Source organism: Eimeria tenella, genomic scaffold, assembly GCF_000499545.2.
Source record: "Eimeria tenella Houghton genomic scaffold, Eth_scaff5, whole genome shotgun sequence".
NCBI lineage: Eukaryota > Apicomplexa > Conoidasida > Eucoccidiorida > Eimeriidae > Eimeria > Eimeria tenella.
Window position 1 is genome coordinate 505,406 of NW_013543395.1, and position 14,828 is coordinate 520,233.

Sequence of the window (14,828 nt, forward strand, 5' to 3'; positions counted from 1 at the left end):
CCATTTTTGCTGCTGGACATCCCGCAGCAACTGCTGCTGCAGCAAAACCACTTCCGCCCTGTCTCGTGGGGGCTCTAGAAGACACCCGGGGCCCCCCCTCTGCCCCTGTGGGGCCCCAAACCCTTAACAGGGGCCCCCAGGGGCCCTCGGGGCCCCCCGGGGGGCCCCCAGAGGTGCATGCAGGGGCCCACCCCACACAGCAAGCAGCGGGGGCCCCTGGGGTCCCCAAGGCCCCCGCACAGCTGAAGCTATAGGAGTTGGCTCTCTGTAGCTAGCTAGCTACGCTCAGCTAGCTGCAGCTAGCTAGCTGTGTCTAGCTAGCTGCGCGTGGTAGCTGGCTGCAGCTAGCTGGCCACGGCCAGCTAGCTGCAGCCAGCGAGCTGCAGGCAGCTAGCTGCAGACCGCCAGCTGCAGCCAGCTAGCCGCGGCCAGATAGCTGCGGCCAGCTACCTGCGGCTGGCTAGCCAGATACAGCTAGCTGTAGCTGGCTAGCCACAGACGGCTAGCTGCTGCTGGCTAGCTAGCTAGCCAGGCGGTATGCAGCAGTTAAGGAACTGCTGCAGCAAAGAGGCAGCCAAAGGCCTGGAACGGTACTTTTTGAACTTGCTGTCTGTCTTTATTTGCCCCATTTGATTTTAATTAAATTTATATTCTTTAGATCTTTTATTCCCCGGAGTTTCAGCACTTTAAAAGCAAGCTGCAGCAGCAGCAGCAGCAGGTGTTCAAACACTTTGCTGCTGCTGCTGCTGCCCCGGGGCCCCTTGGAGGCCCCGGGGCCTTTCGAAAGAAGCCTTGGTGGCATTTATTTGGCAGGAAATGAAATGCAGAAAATAATAAATGACAAGAACTTGGAAAGCGGCGCAGTGCTGCTGCGCACTTGAGGTGTACGTACACCCCAGGCCGGGGCCGCCGCGGGCGCGCCGGCGGAGCCATTGCAGCTCGACAAAAGTTTTTTGTTTGATTTGAAACTCAATTCCATTCTAAAGCCCCAAAGAAGGTCTTTCGGGAAGGGAAAAGAGTTTTAAAGGGCGAACTGCTGCTGCTGCTGCTGCTGCCGCGCTGCAGCAGCCGCTGCTGCAGCACCGAGCTGCCTGTACACCCCAAGCCGCAGCGCCGCAGCGCCACCGAGGTGTCTATACACCCGAACTCCCAGCAGCAGGCCAACCCCACAAACTAAAACTTTCCATTTCAATTCTTTTTGAACAAATGAGCCTCACGTGCGTCGCAGCCCGCCCCTCCCAGAGCTGTACATACACCCGGAAGGCACAAAAAGCCCCCAAAATAACTGTGCATGCATGCGCTCACTTGCCCTGCTGCTGCTGCTGCTGCTGCATCCCGTCAGCAGCAGCAAACATCTAGGAAGCCGAAACTGCCCACTGAAACGCACTGCAAACTCCACAAACCCTAAACCCTAAACCCTAAACCCTAAGTCCTACAGGCAAGGCAAGCTCGTTCTGGCCTTCGGAAAAAGTGAAGCGGCCCAAAAGCTGCCAGTCGAGGTCCTGCAGCTCTTGGCTTCTTTTGATCTGTTCACTGAGCGGCAGCCGCAGCACCTGCAGCAGCAGCAGCAGCAGCAACTCGGGGGTTTTGGTACTACACAAAACAAACCGATTGCAACAACCCCAAACCCTAAACCCTAAACCCTAGTGCAATTCATTCGCTGCAGCGCATTCACTAACGGAATCTTCCACTTCTATTAATTCGCCCGAAGCAGATTTGCCAGCTGCGCCAACGCATTGCTAAACCCTAAACCCTAAACCCTAAACCCTAAACCCTAAACCCTAAACCCTAGGTCTAAGACTGAGCCCTAGGATCCTCGCCTGGGGCCGCGACTTCTACCGCTACCCCTGAAGCCAGAGTTCCGCCGCTGCTGCACCTGACGCTGGGCCGCAAACCCTAAACCCTAAACCCTAAATTAGGGTTTACCTCGTCAGGGGCCCGGGCAGCTTGGATTTCAAAGGCAGCAGGCTCTGCCCCGTCCTCCGCCTCAGCAGCAAAGCGCTTCACTTCAGCTTCTTTTAAAACAGAACTTCCGCTCAGCAGCAGCAGCCAAGTTGCTGTTTCCTCTGGGGCCCCTGTGGGGTCCTTGCTGCTGCTGCTGCTGCGGCTGCGGCGGCGCCGCTGCCTGCTGCTGCTGCTGCTGCTTCTGCTTCTGCTGCGGACAAACAGCGGCAAACAGCCAAAAGACAACTTCAGTGACACTTGGGGAGGAAATTAAGTGTGGAGGTGGCGAGGGAAATGCAACAAAGACAGGTTAAGAACTAACAAAGTATTTAATGGCTAGCGTTTAGGGTTTAGGGTTTAGGGTTTGGTGCGCTTAGGTCCGGGGCTTAGGGCTCAACAGGGTTTAGGGTTTATAATGAATAGCAAGCCAAAAGAGAAGAAGCTCAAAACTAAAAATAAAAATAAATAAAAATAAGTAAAAATAAACAAAATAAGTAAAAGTAAACGAAGACAAATAAAAATATTTGAAGTCACCTTTTATTAATGAGCAGCTGCTGCCGGTTTTGAGGTGTCCATACACCTGAAGAGGGCCCCGAGATCACAGCAGCACCCTGCAGCAAACTTGTCACTTCTTGCAGCTGGACGGGAAGTCCCTGCTGCTGCCATTCTGGCTGCTGCTGCAGCAGCACCAGCTGCTGCTGCTGCTGCTGCTGCTGCAGCTGCCCTGGGGGCCCCACAGCCACCTGTCCGTACACCCGAAGACGCAGCACTGCCGTGCGGAGGCAGGCGGAAGGCGCAGCAGCAGCAGCTGCTGCTCCTTGACCCCGAGAAGAGGAAACAGGAGACACAGCAGCAGCAGCAGCAGCAGCAGCAGCAAATGCGGGACTCCGCACTCCTAGCCGCAAATGAGTCAAAGCCAAACCCCCACTGTCCACAGAAAAGTAGTTGTGGTGCGCCCGCAGGTTTTCGCCGCAGCCCAGCACCGTCACCCAGCCCGGTGCTGCAGCAGCAGCAGCAGCAGCAGCAGCAGCAGCAGCAGCAGCAGCGGGGAAGCACTGCGAATTAGAAGAGGCTTCTCGCCACGTTCGCAGTTCTAAGGACGCCACGCCAACTTCAAGGGCTGCTGCTGGAAGCCTACGTCTTGACCCAAAACCCCAAACCCTAAACCCTAAACCCTAAACCCTAGAAAACCCTTGTGACCGCTAAACCCTTCCCCGCTTCCCACTTACTGTCAGATTCTATCAAATCCAGACTTCCATCTACTGCGGGCTTCGCCCGCAAACCCTCAACGAAAAAGGGGGGCCCCATGGGGGCCCCCCGGGGGCCCCCAGGGGCCCCCTGGGGGCCCCCAAGGTCTGGGGGCCCCTCCTCTTGTGCTGTGAGGATGTCAAGGCCGTAGATAATGGCTGCAGCAAAAAGGGGACACAGCAGCAGCAGCAGCAGCGTCTGCAACTGCAGCAGCAAAGACCCCAAACCCTAAACCCTAAACCCTAAACCCTAGTTTACTTGGGGCGGCCAGCTGCACAATGGACCAATCCACACTCCCCACTTCGCCCTCCTGCTCAGCAGCAGCGACTTCCTGCAGCGCCTCCTGCAGCAGAAAAGCCCCAAACCCTAAACCCTAAACCCTAAACCCTAACGTGAAGCTTTCCCGCAGACCGCGCGCCCTGAGAAATACCAGCTGAGCAGCAGCAGCAGCTCCTGCTGCCTCCGCTGCCCACCGCCTTAATCGTACACGCACATTTGTACAGCAGCAGCAGCAGCAGCAGCAGCAGCAGCAGCGGACCTGTGCCTCCGCAGCAGAGGGCCTGCCCGCGAGAAGCCGCCTCGAGATTTTGCTGCAGGGGTTTCTTCGCCGCACTTCAAAGGCCCCCAGCTGCACAAACCGCAGCCTGCAAACCCTAAACCCTAAACCCTAAAACCCTAAACCCTCACAAACTTTCGAAGCTCAGCGGCTGCGCCTGCCTGGCGCCTCGTTCTGCTGCTGCTGCTGCTGCTGCTGCTGCTGCTGCTGTATAGTCTTCAGAGTTTATGCTGCTGCTGCCTAGGGTTTGCGCTCTGCAGCAAGGGAGAGAGCGGCGCTCTTAGGGCGTTCTAGGGTTTAGGGTTTAGGGTTTAGGGTTTGCGGATTAGAGCTGAGGGTTTGGCGGCTCACCTCCTGCGCCGCAAAGTTGGGCAGTTTGGTGAAGGCGGGCGGCAGGGCCTTGGAGAGTGCAAACACTAATTTAGGGTTTAGGGGCCCCGCAGCAACCAGCAGCATGGAGGCAGCAGCTGCTGCTGCTGCAGCAGCAGCAGCAGCAGCAACTCGCAACGCCCCCAAAGACAAACGCCGCGCCTGAGACCCTGCAGTCGACAGCAGCAAACGAAATCCTGCAGAGGCCGCGCGGCGTCCGCTGCGGGCCAAAGCTGCTGCAAAGCCAGGCTGCAAGCTGCTGCTGCTGCTGCTGCTGCTGTTGCTGCTGCTGCTGCTGCGGCTGACGGGCGGAGAGCTGCGGCGGGGCCTCTTGTGGGACCTGATCTCGGGAGAGCGGCCCCGTTGAAACGCCTGCTGCGGCCGCCGCTGCTGTTGCTGCTGCTGCTGCAGCTGCTGCTCCTGCTGCAGCTGCTGCTGCAACAAAAAACTGGGGCTGCTGGGAGACGACAGCGAGGCACTCCACTGCGTAGAAGGAGAAGACCCTAAACCCTCAGACTGCCTCCTACTTGGGGGCCCCTCTGGGGGCCCCCCTGGGGGCCCCCCTGGGGGCCCCTGGAGGGCCCCCTCTGGGGGCCCCTGGGGGGCCCCCCTGCTGTGCCCTGTTTGGGGCCCCTCTGGTGTCTCTGCCTGAGGGCTGCGGCTCATCTGCGGAACGGAGATTGACGAAGACACTGTGGGGTCATCGCTCAGCTGCTGCTGCTGCTGCTGCTGCGGGTCTGCTGCTGCAGCTGCAGCAGCAAAAGAGAAGTCTCCTGGAGGGGGGGCCCTGCTGCTGCGGCTAAGACGGAGCTGCGGTATGAGGGGACTTGTTGAAGAAGGCCTCCCAGAGGGGGCCCCTACATCTAGAAGAGATTCCTGCTGCTGCTGCTGTTCTTGCTGCTGCTGCTTCTCTTGCTGCTGCTGCCGCTCGTGCTCCAGCTGCTGCTGCTCGTGCTCTTGCTGCTGCTGCTGCTGCTCCCGTTCTTGCCGCTGCTGCTGCTGTGTTTGCTGCTCTTGCCGCCGCTGCTCCCTTTGCTCTTGTTGCTGCTGCTGCTCTTGCTGCCGCTTTTGCTGCGCTTGCTGCTGCTGCTGCAGTTGGTCTTGCTGCTGCTGCTGCCGGCGCTGTGCTTGCAGCACCAAATTGACAGCTGCAGCTGCGGCTTGCGGCCTCGCCGCGTTGACGGTAATATCCTTCGTGGCCGAGCTGCTGCTGCTGCTGCTGCTGCCACTGGTGCTGCTGTTGCTGCTGTTGCGGCTGTTGCGGCTGTTGCTGCTGCTGTTGCGGCTGCTGCCTGCGCTTGCGGTGGCCGGGGTGGTGCCAACAGCTGCTCTGCTCCTACTCCTGCTGCCGCCGCCGTCGCCGCCGCTGCTGCTGCTGCTGTTGCTGCTGCTGCTGCTGCTGCTAGGAGACTGCTGCCCCAGCAGCGGCAGCTGCAACCCCATTGCTGCTTCTCCACTGCTGGGCGACAGCAGCCGCGAGGGCCTTTCTAGGGGCAGAGCTGGCTGTGGGGCCCCCAGGTTTGCTTCGGGCCCTTGGCTGGCTGCAGCGCCCTGCTGCTGCTGCTGCTGCTGCTGCTGCTGTGCTGCTGCTAGCTGCGGCAGCGGCACAGCCCCCGCGTCGCTGCGTCTTGAGCCTTTTCTAGGAGAAACCAAAAGGGCCCTTTCTGGGCCCCTGGGCTCCCCCAGGGGCGGCAGCCTGTTTGCTGCTGCTGCTTGCTGCAGCATGACGCGCTGCTGCTGCTGCTGTTGTTGCTGCTGCTGTTGCTGCTGACCCTCCGGCGCTGTCTGAGCTGCAGCCCGCTCCCGCTGCTCAGGCTGCCGCCGGAGCTCTCTCGTAGACCTTTGCTCCTGCTGCTGCTGCTGCTGCTGCTGCCGCTGCTGCTGCTGCTGCCGCTGCTGCTGCTGCAACTGCTGGGGTTGCTCTACCGCTGTTGCAGCAGCCAGCAGCGCCGCCTCTTCTGACTGCTGCCATTTGGGCCGCTCTTCCTGCTGCCTGTGCTGCTGCTCGTGCTGCTGCTGCTGCTGCTGCTGCTGCTGCTGCTGCTCAGCAGAAGACCTGCGAGGCGGGGTCTGCCCTCTGCTGCACGGAGAAGCTGGCGGCGCTCTGGGGACTTCACACGAGGACTCGCGCGAAGCAGCAGCAGGCAGCAGCAGCACGGGAAGGGCTGCTGCTGCTGCTGCTGCTGCTGCTGCTGCTGGCGTTGCTGCAGCAGCAGCAGCTGCTGCAGGTGCTGCAGCTGTTGCTGTTGTCGCCGCTTCTCGCGCCGCTTCAGCGGGGCGCAAGCGGACTCCCGCCAGCTCTGCTGCTGCAGCTGCTGGCGTTGCTGCTGCAGCTGCTGGTGTTGCTGCTGCAGCTGCTGGTGTTGCTTCAGCTGCTGCTGGTGTTGCTCCAGCTGCTGCTGGTGCAGCTGGTGCTGGTGCTGGTGTTGCCGCAGCTGCTGCTGGCGTTGCTTCAGTTGCGGCTGGAGTTGCTGTTGCTGCTGCTGGTGTTGCTGTTGCTGGTTCGGGTGATGCTGTTGCTGCTGCTGGAGATGCTGTTGCTGCTGCGGGTGTTGCTGTTGCTCCTGCTTGTGTTGCTGTTGTTGCTGCTGGTGTTGCTGTTGCTGCTGCTGGTGTTGTTGTTGCTGCAGCTGGCGTTGCTGTTGCTGCTGCTGCTGTTGCTGCTGTGCCTGCAGCAGCTTGGGGAGTCCCCCGAGGCCGCTTCGGGACCTCTTCAGGCCTCTCAGATGCCCGCCGCCGCCGTTGCTGCTGCTGCTGCTGCAGCCGCTGCTGCTCAGCAGCAAAGGCTCTGATCACTCTGCTTCTGGAGACGCTGCTGCTGCTGCTGCTGCTGCTGCTGATGCTCTGTGAACTCGCACGCATTCGCCTGGATTCCCCTCCTGCTGCATCACGTAGGGCCCGGGCAGTCATAGTAGCAGTAGCAGGTGCTGCAGCAGCAGGCGCTGCAGCAGAAGGTGCAGCAGCAGCAGCTGCAGGTGATGCTGCAGCAGCAGGTGCCGCAGCAGCAGCAGCAGGTGTTGGGAAGCTGCTGCTGGCGTTAGCAAGCAAAGCCTCGGGCTCCCCCTCAGTTTCTTCTGCAGCAGCAGCACTGGATATCTCCTCGCCTTCCGTTGTTTGCTGCTCGTCATGCTGCTGCTGCTGCTGCTGCTGCAGCTGCTCGTAGAGGAACAGTGGCGAGCGGATCTCCTGCTGCTGCTGCAGCAGTTGCCCGTGCAGCAGCAGGGGAGACAGCTGCTGGTGGGCGCGCGAGCGTGGTGACAGCTGCTGCTGCTGCTGCTGCTGCTGATCTTCTCCCGGCGTCCCTGCTGCCTTCTGCGCAGCCCGCGCTGCAGCAGCTTCAGCAGCAGCAGCAGCAGGCGAAGCAGCAGCAGCAGCAGCAGCAGCAGGCAAAGGACTCCTGCTACGGCGGTGTCTCGCGCTCCTGCGGCCCCCAGAAGCAGCCACAGACTGCAGCAGCAAAGGGCCCCCCTCGCCCCCGTAGCACTGCTTCCTGAGGGCCCGCAGGTCGAAGCTGCTGCTGCTGCTGCTGCTGGCCAGTCCCAGGGGAGTGCTGCTGCTGCTGCTGCTGTTGCTGTTGCTGCTGGTGGCTCTGGTGGCTTTTGGCTGCGCTGCTGCGCTTTCCGGAGCAGGCGTGGGCGCAGCAGCAGCGCCTCCACGCTCTTCTGTTGCCTCCGCTGGCGTTGCTGCTGCTGCTGCTGCTGCTGGGGTTCCTGCTGCTGCCGGCTTCTGCAGGTCACCCTCTCCAGGTGTACCGACAGCAGCAGCAGCAGCAGCAGCAGCAGAAGGCTGCGCTCGCGTCCAGTGTAGTGACGAGCTTGCCGTGGGTGGCCTTCCCGGGCGTTTCGTTTGCTGCTGCTGCTGCTGCTGCTGCGGCTGCTGCTGCTGCGGCTGCTGCTGCTGAGAGCTGAGCCAAAAGCGGCGAGCAGCAGCAGCAGCAGCAGAAGAGGAGGCAGCAGCACCTGTGCGGCGGCGCTTGCCATGTGTCCCTTCCCTTTGGCTGGGAGCCTCTCTTACTCGCGGCGCCTCACTGCTCCTTGCTGCAGCAGCAGCAGCAGCAGCAGGGGTTGCTGCTGCTGCTGCGCCTTGCGCCTCCCCTTCAGGTTCGACAGCTGCGTCTCGCGGCGACGCTGCTTCAGGTGCGCGATCTGCTGCAGCTGCTGGTGCGTTCTGCGCTGCTGCTGCTGCTGCTGCTGCTGCTGCCGCTTCGTCTGCTGCTGCTGCTGCTGCTGGCGCTGCTGCCGCTGCATTCTCCGCCGCCCATCTGGCAGCAAAAGTGGCCTCTGGATTTGCTGCTGCCTCAGAGGGCGTGCTCAGGAGGTTGCGCTGGCTGCTGCTGCTGAGGGGCGAGGGCCGGTCTGCTGCTGCTGCTGCTGCTGCTGCGTCTGCTGCTGAGGCCCGCGGCGACAGCAGCAGCAACGGAGAAGAAAAAGTCGAAGGCAAAAATGAATGCCGACGAGTTGTTCGGCTTTCGGGGCTTTTGGAGGCGAGGCCTTCTTCGCTCCAGTGTACAGACACTCCACCCGGCCCTGCTGCTGCTGCTGCTGCTGCTTCTGCTGCTGCTGCTTCTGCTGCTTCTGCTGCTGCATCTGCGGCTGGCGGCGGCGCCGCTACGGCTGCCGCTGCAGCCTCCGGGACAGAAGAAGCCGCTGCAGCTTCCGCCGCTGCTGCCGCCGCTTCCTCTGCTGCTGCTGCTGCTGCTCCCTCTCCTGCTGCTGCTGCTGCTGCAGCTGCTGCTGCGGGCTGCGGACTTTTGTGTAAAGGGTTGAAGTACATTTTGCTGCTGGCGATTTCTTTAAGCTTCTGGACAGCCCCAGAAGCAGCAAGAAGCTCTCGGGCCCTTTCGAATCCGCTTTTGCTGCTGCTGTTTGCTGCCAGCCCGCTGCCTTTCGCTGCAGCAGCAGCAGCAGCAGCTGCTGCTGCTGCTGCAGCAAAAGGCAGCGGCGTCGGCGGGGGGCCCCCAAGCCCCGGGGGCCCCGCAGGCACAAACCGCTTCCGCTGCTGCTGCTGCTGCTGCTGCTTTGCTGCTGCTCCGTCTTCTTCTGCTGCTCTTTGGCTGTCTTCATTTTCTTTAGCTGAACTTGAAGAAGGAGACAGCAGCACGGGGGGCCCCCCGGGGGGCCCCCCTGGGAGGCCCCCCCGGGGGGCCCCCAGCGGCTCCAGGGGCCCCAAAAGGGGCCCCAAAAGAGCCCCCAGGGGGCCCCCGCTGCTACCAGGGGCCTCTTCGGGGCCCCCGTGGGGCAGCCCAGGCGCTGCTGGCTGCTCTTTGGGTGGCGGCGCAGCGGCTGCTGCAGCAAACGGCATTTTGGGGGAGCCGGAGCTGCAGCAGCAGCAGCAGCAGCAGCGACAGCAGCAGCAGCGGCGCTGGCGCTGGCGCTGCAGCTAGCGCGGAGCAAGGAGAGCGAATCGGAGCGGCGCAGCAGCAGCAGCAGCAGCAACAGCAGCAGCAGCAAGCTGCGGAGTGGAGCAGCGGCGTAGAGGGCCCCACAGGCAGCAAATAAGGGCTAGGGGGCCCCTGGGGGCCCTCAGCATCCTACAAGTTGAATTTGAATTAAAGAATAAAAAAAAGAAATTGAAAAGTCTTGAGGGCCCCAGGAGTGGCTGGAGACGCCAGGGGCGCTGCTGGGGAGAGAAGTGCGGGGCTGCGCTGCAGCAGATTGGAGCTGCTGCTGCTGCTGCTGCTGCTGCTGCTTGAGTCGAAAAAGCGGAAAGAAGCTGCTGCGCTGCTGCAGCAGGGGGCCCCAAAGGCAGGGGCGGCAGGCGGGCTGGGGGTGGTGAGGTGGGAGCCCCAGCGGGCGTGTGGCAGCAGCAGCAGCAGACCCTGCTGCTGCCGCTGCTGCTGCTGCTGTGGCGCATGTGCGGAAGGAAGCGGGGAAACTGCTGCCAAGAAGCCGAGACAAGGAGAATTCGGGGGACAGTTTGAAAGAATTCGTCATTTGGAAGTTTTGTTTTGCATTTAAGCTCCGCTTTCCGCCGTTTTCCCCCGCTTTCCGCCGCAGGCGACGGCCGCAGTCGCGAGCACTGCCATATTCTCTCCAAGATGGGGTCCATTGTGCAGCCCTCGCGTTTCCTGGACGGTGAGAACGAATTAAATTAAGAAAACACTTCATCGGCGCTTTTCGCGGAAACAAAAATGAGGGGGTGTGAGGCGTTCAAGTTGAACTGCGTGCGCGCGCGAGGTGTCTGTACACCTCAGAACTCGACAAGTCTGTGTCTGTTTCCTCCGTTTTTTCCCATTTATTTTATTCTCAGCGGCAGTTCTTGCTCTTTTCGCAATGCTTGTTTCCGCGCTTTCTCTTTATATGTTCGGGGAGCTCTGGAACGTCGCCCAAGACCCGAAGTTCAGCTCTTGGCGCGTCGGCTTCATCTTGCAGAAACTCTTCCCCTTCAAGGTACTCTTTGCTTCCATTTATTTACTTTATTTTCCTCTTTTTATTATTTCCTTTCATTTATTTAATTTATTTTCCTCTTTTGCTGTTATTTGTTTGTTTTCGATTCATATGCTCACCGGAGATTGCCGAGACACGCACTCTACACTTTACTTTGCACTCTGTGCTGCAGTTACTCTTTACCCCCATACACACACCACTACCTGCTGCTTCTGCTGCTACTGCTGCTGCTTTTGCTGCATCTGCTGCTGCTGTTGCTGCTGTTGCTGCTGCTGCTGCTGGCGTGTATATCCACTATCCGTTCCAGTAAAATGCGCAGGTGGGGCTATTGGGATTTGATTTGTTTTAAAATGGATCTTTCGCTGCTTCGGAATTTAAATCGTTATTTTGAATTAAATCTTTTGCTGCTTCCTATTTTAAATCATTTGTTTGAATTAAATCTTTTGCTGCTGCAGAGGACTTTCGACGTTAACTTGACGCACATTTTGCTTTTCACAGTTGCCGTTTTGCTGCTGAGTCTGCGGTGAGTGGAAGCTGCTGCTGCTGTTGCTGCTGCTGCCGTTGCTGCTGCAGCTGCTGCTGCAGCAGCTGCTGCTGTTGCTGCAGCTGCTGCTTTGGGCGGGGTTATTTGGGTTTTATTAATTCGAGCATTCTCGACTTGGGATTTAATTGCTTTCTTGTAGTTAGTTTCCCTGGAGTTTGCTGCTGCTGCTGCTGCTGCTGCTGCTGTGTCTTGTGCTGCTGCTGCTGCAGCCCCGAGCTCCCCCCTGGGTACGAAGAGAGCAGCAGCAGCAGCAGCAGCAGCCGCAGGGCGAGGACACAGCAGCGGGCTGAGCCTGAAGAGACAGCCCCTCCTGCTGCTGCTGCTGCTTCCCAAAAGAGCAGCAAAAAGTAAAAGAGCTGCAGCAAAAGCAGCCAGAGCCGCTGCGGAGCTGCAGACAGAGAGTGCTGCTGCGGCTGTTGCTGGTTGCTGCTACTGCTGCTGCTGTGGTGGATGCAGCGGCAGCTGCAGCAGCAGCAGTGTTGCAGCAACTACTGCTGCGGTCGATGCAGCAGCAGCATTGCGGCAGCGTTTATCGCAGCAGCAAGCGCTGCTGCTGCAGCTGGTTCCTGCTGCTGCTGCTGCTGCTGGAGTTGATGCAGCGGCAGCTGGAGCAGCATCATTTGAGCAGCACCCACTACTGTTTTCACCGCAGCAGCACGTATGCAGCAGCAAGCGCTGCCGCTGCTGCTGCTGCTGCCGCTGCTGCAGTGAATGGATGCGATGAAGAGCAGCAAATAAACTCATTTAGGAATGAAAGTGAATTTGTTTAAAGTAAATAGTAAAGTTAGAGAAGTATTTAATTCCCCCAAGTTCAGCACTCATAGGAGGCCAGCAGCAAGCGCTGTGGGGCCCCTCACTTTGACCTAGTCGCTGCTGCTGCTGCTGCTGCTGCTGCTGCTGTGGCGCTGGACGGTTGCTGCTGCTGGCGTGCAGCTGCTCCGTTCGCTGCTGCTTGCTGCAGCTGCTGCGCATACAGCCGAAACCCCACAGTGCCGCGCATGCAGCACGGCCTCGGGGTGTACGTACACCTCACGCAGCCGCTGCAGCAAACGGCGTTTTGGACTTCTGACAAAACTCTCATTTAAAAAAGAACTCCAAAACTAAACCCTTTCCAAAGAAGCTCCCCAACCGCCCAGCCGCTACACAACAATCCACTCAAAAACCTACAAACGCCCCCAGGGGGCCCCAAGGGGCCCCCAAGGGGCCCCCAACGAAACCCTCAGGGGCCCCAAAGGGGCCCCCAAGGAAACCCCCAGGAGCCGCGAAGGGGCCCCCAAGGAACCCCGCAGGGGCCCCCAAGGGGCCCCCGAGGGGCCCCCAGCAGCAGGCCGAGAGGTCCCCAGCAGCCCTGAGGGGCCCCCAAGGGGACCCATCAGGGGCCCCCAAGAAGGCCCTTAGGGGGGCCCCTGAAGGGGAGAACCTGTGGGGCCTCCTGGGGACCCCCGGGGGGCCCCTTGGTGCGGGCTTTGGGGGCCCCTGGGGGCCCCGGGGGCCCTTCGAATGCTGCAGGTGAGGAGAAAACAGAAGTGAAGAAAGTGAAGAAGAAGTTTTGCTTCGGGAGGGTCTTGAGGTGTACGTACAGCTGGGAGGTGTTCGTACACCTCAGGGGGGCGCGCTGGGGCGCAGGGCAGCCACCCCAAACCCTAAACCCTAAACCCTAAACCCTAAACCCTTCTTCAGCCCTCGCGCTTGGTGGTGTGGGGCCCGCAAAGGCCCATGTCGATGTCCATTGTGAAGTCGTAGTCAATCGTGGGCACCACAGAAGAAATGAACTTCAGCAGCACTATCAACGCCAAGTCCGGCCTGCAGCAGCAGCAGCAGCAGCAGCAGCAGCAGCGACGGTGGTGACGCTGCAGCAGCTGGATTCGCCATAGCTGCAGCAGCAGCAGCGATGGCAGTGTCGTTGCAGCAGGCGGACTCGCCGCGACTGCAGCAGCAGCAGCAGCAGCAAAGCAAAAGCTGCCGCTGCAGCAGCAGCAAGCCCTCCAGCAGCAGCAGCAGCAGCAGCAGCACGGAAGCAACTATGGGAGTGCCCTCTGGGGTGTACAGACACCTAAACCGCGCAGCTTGAGGAGCAAAAGGCGAAAGCGAATTAAAAAGAAAAGAAATTAAAAAAGATACGGATAAACAATTTAAATAAACAATTACAAATAAAAGAATAATAAATATTTATTTAAAAAGATAATTCGAAAATATAAATCCAAAAAGTCCCACCGAGGCTCAACTCCCTGAGACCTCCAGTGGTCCACGACCTTCTTCATCACCTGGGCGTGCCTGCACGCAAACCCTAAACCCTAAACCCTAAACCCTAAACCCTAAACCCTAGGGCCCTCTAAACCCTTCTCCAGCCCTATCCGCCACCTGCTGCACGTCGCGCGCAGCCGCGAGCAGCCGCCGCCGCGCCCCCACCCAAACCCCAAACCCCAAACCCCAAACCCTAAACCCTAAACCCTAAACCCTCACTTGCAGGGGTGAATCGAGGCCGTGGGAACCCCCGTGCAGGGGTGAGGGTCTACAGTGACGGTCTTAGCCGCATAATCGGTCAAAATGTCTTCGAAGATCTCCACGGGGGTTAAGGGGGTTCCACTCTGCTGCAGCAAACCCTAAACCCTAAGCCTCCCTAAACCCTCCTGCGGCCCCCTAGGGTTTAGGGTTTAGGGCTTAGGGCTTGGCTTTTAGGGCTTAGGGTTTAGGGTTTGGACGCGGATTCGCCTCCAAATGAACACTCCTAATGCCCCCCTATAGGGTTTAGGGTTTAGGGTCTAGGGTTTCTAGTTTAAAGAATCTAACTCTATTAATCCAACCTGCCAACTTTAAACCCTAAACCCTAAACCCTAGCCTCCACCTCCACGCCGCTGCTTACCGTGCTGGCCTCCCTCTACGGTCCCTGCGCCCTACGCCTGCTGGCTCATCATAGGGTTTAGGGTTTAGGGTTTTGGGTTTAAGGGTTTAGGGTTTAAGCGTTTAGGGTTTACTTCGTTGTAGCCAAAAAGCCAGAGCCTGGGGGTTTGAAAGTACTTGTCGTAGGTAATGCTCAAGTCGTATGTCCTTACGCTCAGCTCATTAATAAAAGGTGACTTCAAATATTTTTATTTGTCTTCGTTTCCCTAAACCCTAAACCCTAAACCCTAAACCCTAACCACAAACCCTAAACCCTAACCCTAAGCTCTCCTTACCCGCATCGGGAGCGTTGCGAACGAAATAAGAAGTTGAAGAATCCGCACACGCCGGATCGTCCTGCATTCCAAAGCCCTAAACCCTAAACCCTAAACCCTAAAACCGTAAACCCTAAAACCCTAAACGCTAAACCCTAAACCCTTAATCCCGGAATGTCCCTGACATGGAAACACAACGCTGAATAAGAGCAGCGCCCAGAACAAAGACACTAGACGCAGTTACGGTTTAGGGCTTACGGATTAGGGTTTAGGGTTTAGGGTTTAGGAGGGCCTGAGTAAAAACTTGCCTCGCAAAGAAGACTGTCGAGGTCCCGCAGGTTCTTTAAGTCAGGCAAAGCTCCGCCCTGCAGCCCACAAACCCTAAACCCTAAACCCTAAACCCTAAACCCTAAGCCCTAAGCCCTAAACCCTAAACCCTCTACTAGACCCTTTAAATCCTCAGCGCCAAAAGCCCTAAACCCTCAGCCGCGCTTACTGATGTGTCACGTAGCGAAGACCCGGAGCCGCCTAAACAAAACCCTAAACCTTAAACCCTAAACCCTAAACCCTAAACCCTAGACCCATGAACCCTAAACCCTGAAGCTCCTAATCCTGCCCTTAAGCTC

The 14,828-nt window shown here is 59.1% G+C and overlaps 3 protein-coding genes across 3 annotated transcripts; 1 reads left to right on the top strand and 2 right to left on the bottom strand.

The window, feature by feature from the left end:
• Positions 1–1,021: 1,021 nt before the first annotated feature.
• Positions 1,022–9,418, bottom strand: ETH_00011195 (uncharacterized protein; the record flags this gene model as incomplete). Its single annotated transcript, XM_013377354.1, has 9 exons — positions 1,022–1,091; positions 1,306–1,355; positions 1,437–1,553; positions 1,927–2,155; positions 2,479–2,944; positions 3,174–3,350; positions 3,451–3,535; positions 3,731–3,820; positions 4,100–9,418. The coding sequence occupies 9 exons, from the start codon at positions 9,416–9,418 to the stop codon at positions 1,022–1,024; spliced, it is 6,603 nt and encodes a 2,200-aa protein (XP_013232808.1).
• Positions 9,419–10,154: 736 nt separating this feature from the next.
• Positions 10,155–11,398, top strand: ETH_00011200 (uncharacterized protein; the record flags this gene model as incomplete). The annotated part of the gene is made up of 4 exons (XM_013377355.1): positions 10,155–10,191; positions 10,367–10,506; positions 10,959–11,026; positions 11,257–11,398. 4 exons carry the CDS (start codon positions 10,155–10,157, stop codon positions 11,396–11,398), a joined length of 387 nt encoding a protein of 128 aa, XP_013232809.1.
• Positions 11,399–12,723: 1,325 nt separating this feature from the next.
• On the bottom strand, positions 12,724–14,290 carry ETH_00011205 (autophagocytosis associated protein, putative; the record flags this gene model as incomplete). Its single annotated transcript, XM_013377356.1, has 5 exons — positions 12,724–12,850; positions 13,262–13,321; positions 13,511–13,635; positions 14,023–14,095; positions 14,208–14,290. 5 exons carry the CDS (start codon positions 14,288–14,290, stop codon positions 12,724–12,726), a joined length of 468 nt encoding a protein of 155 aa, XP_013232810.1.
• Between the last annotated feature and the right edge of the window lie 538 nt (positions 14,291–14,828).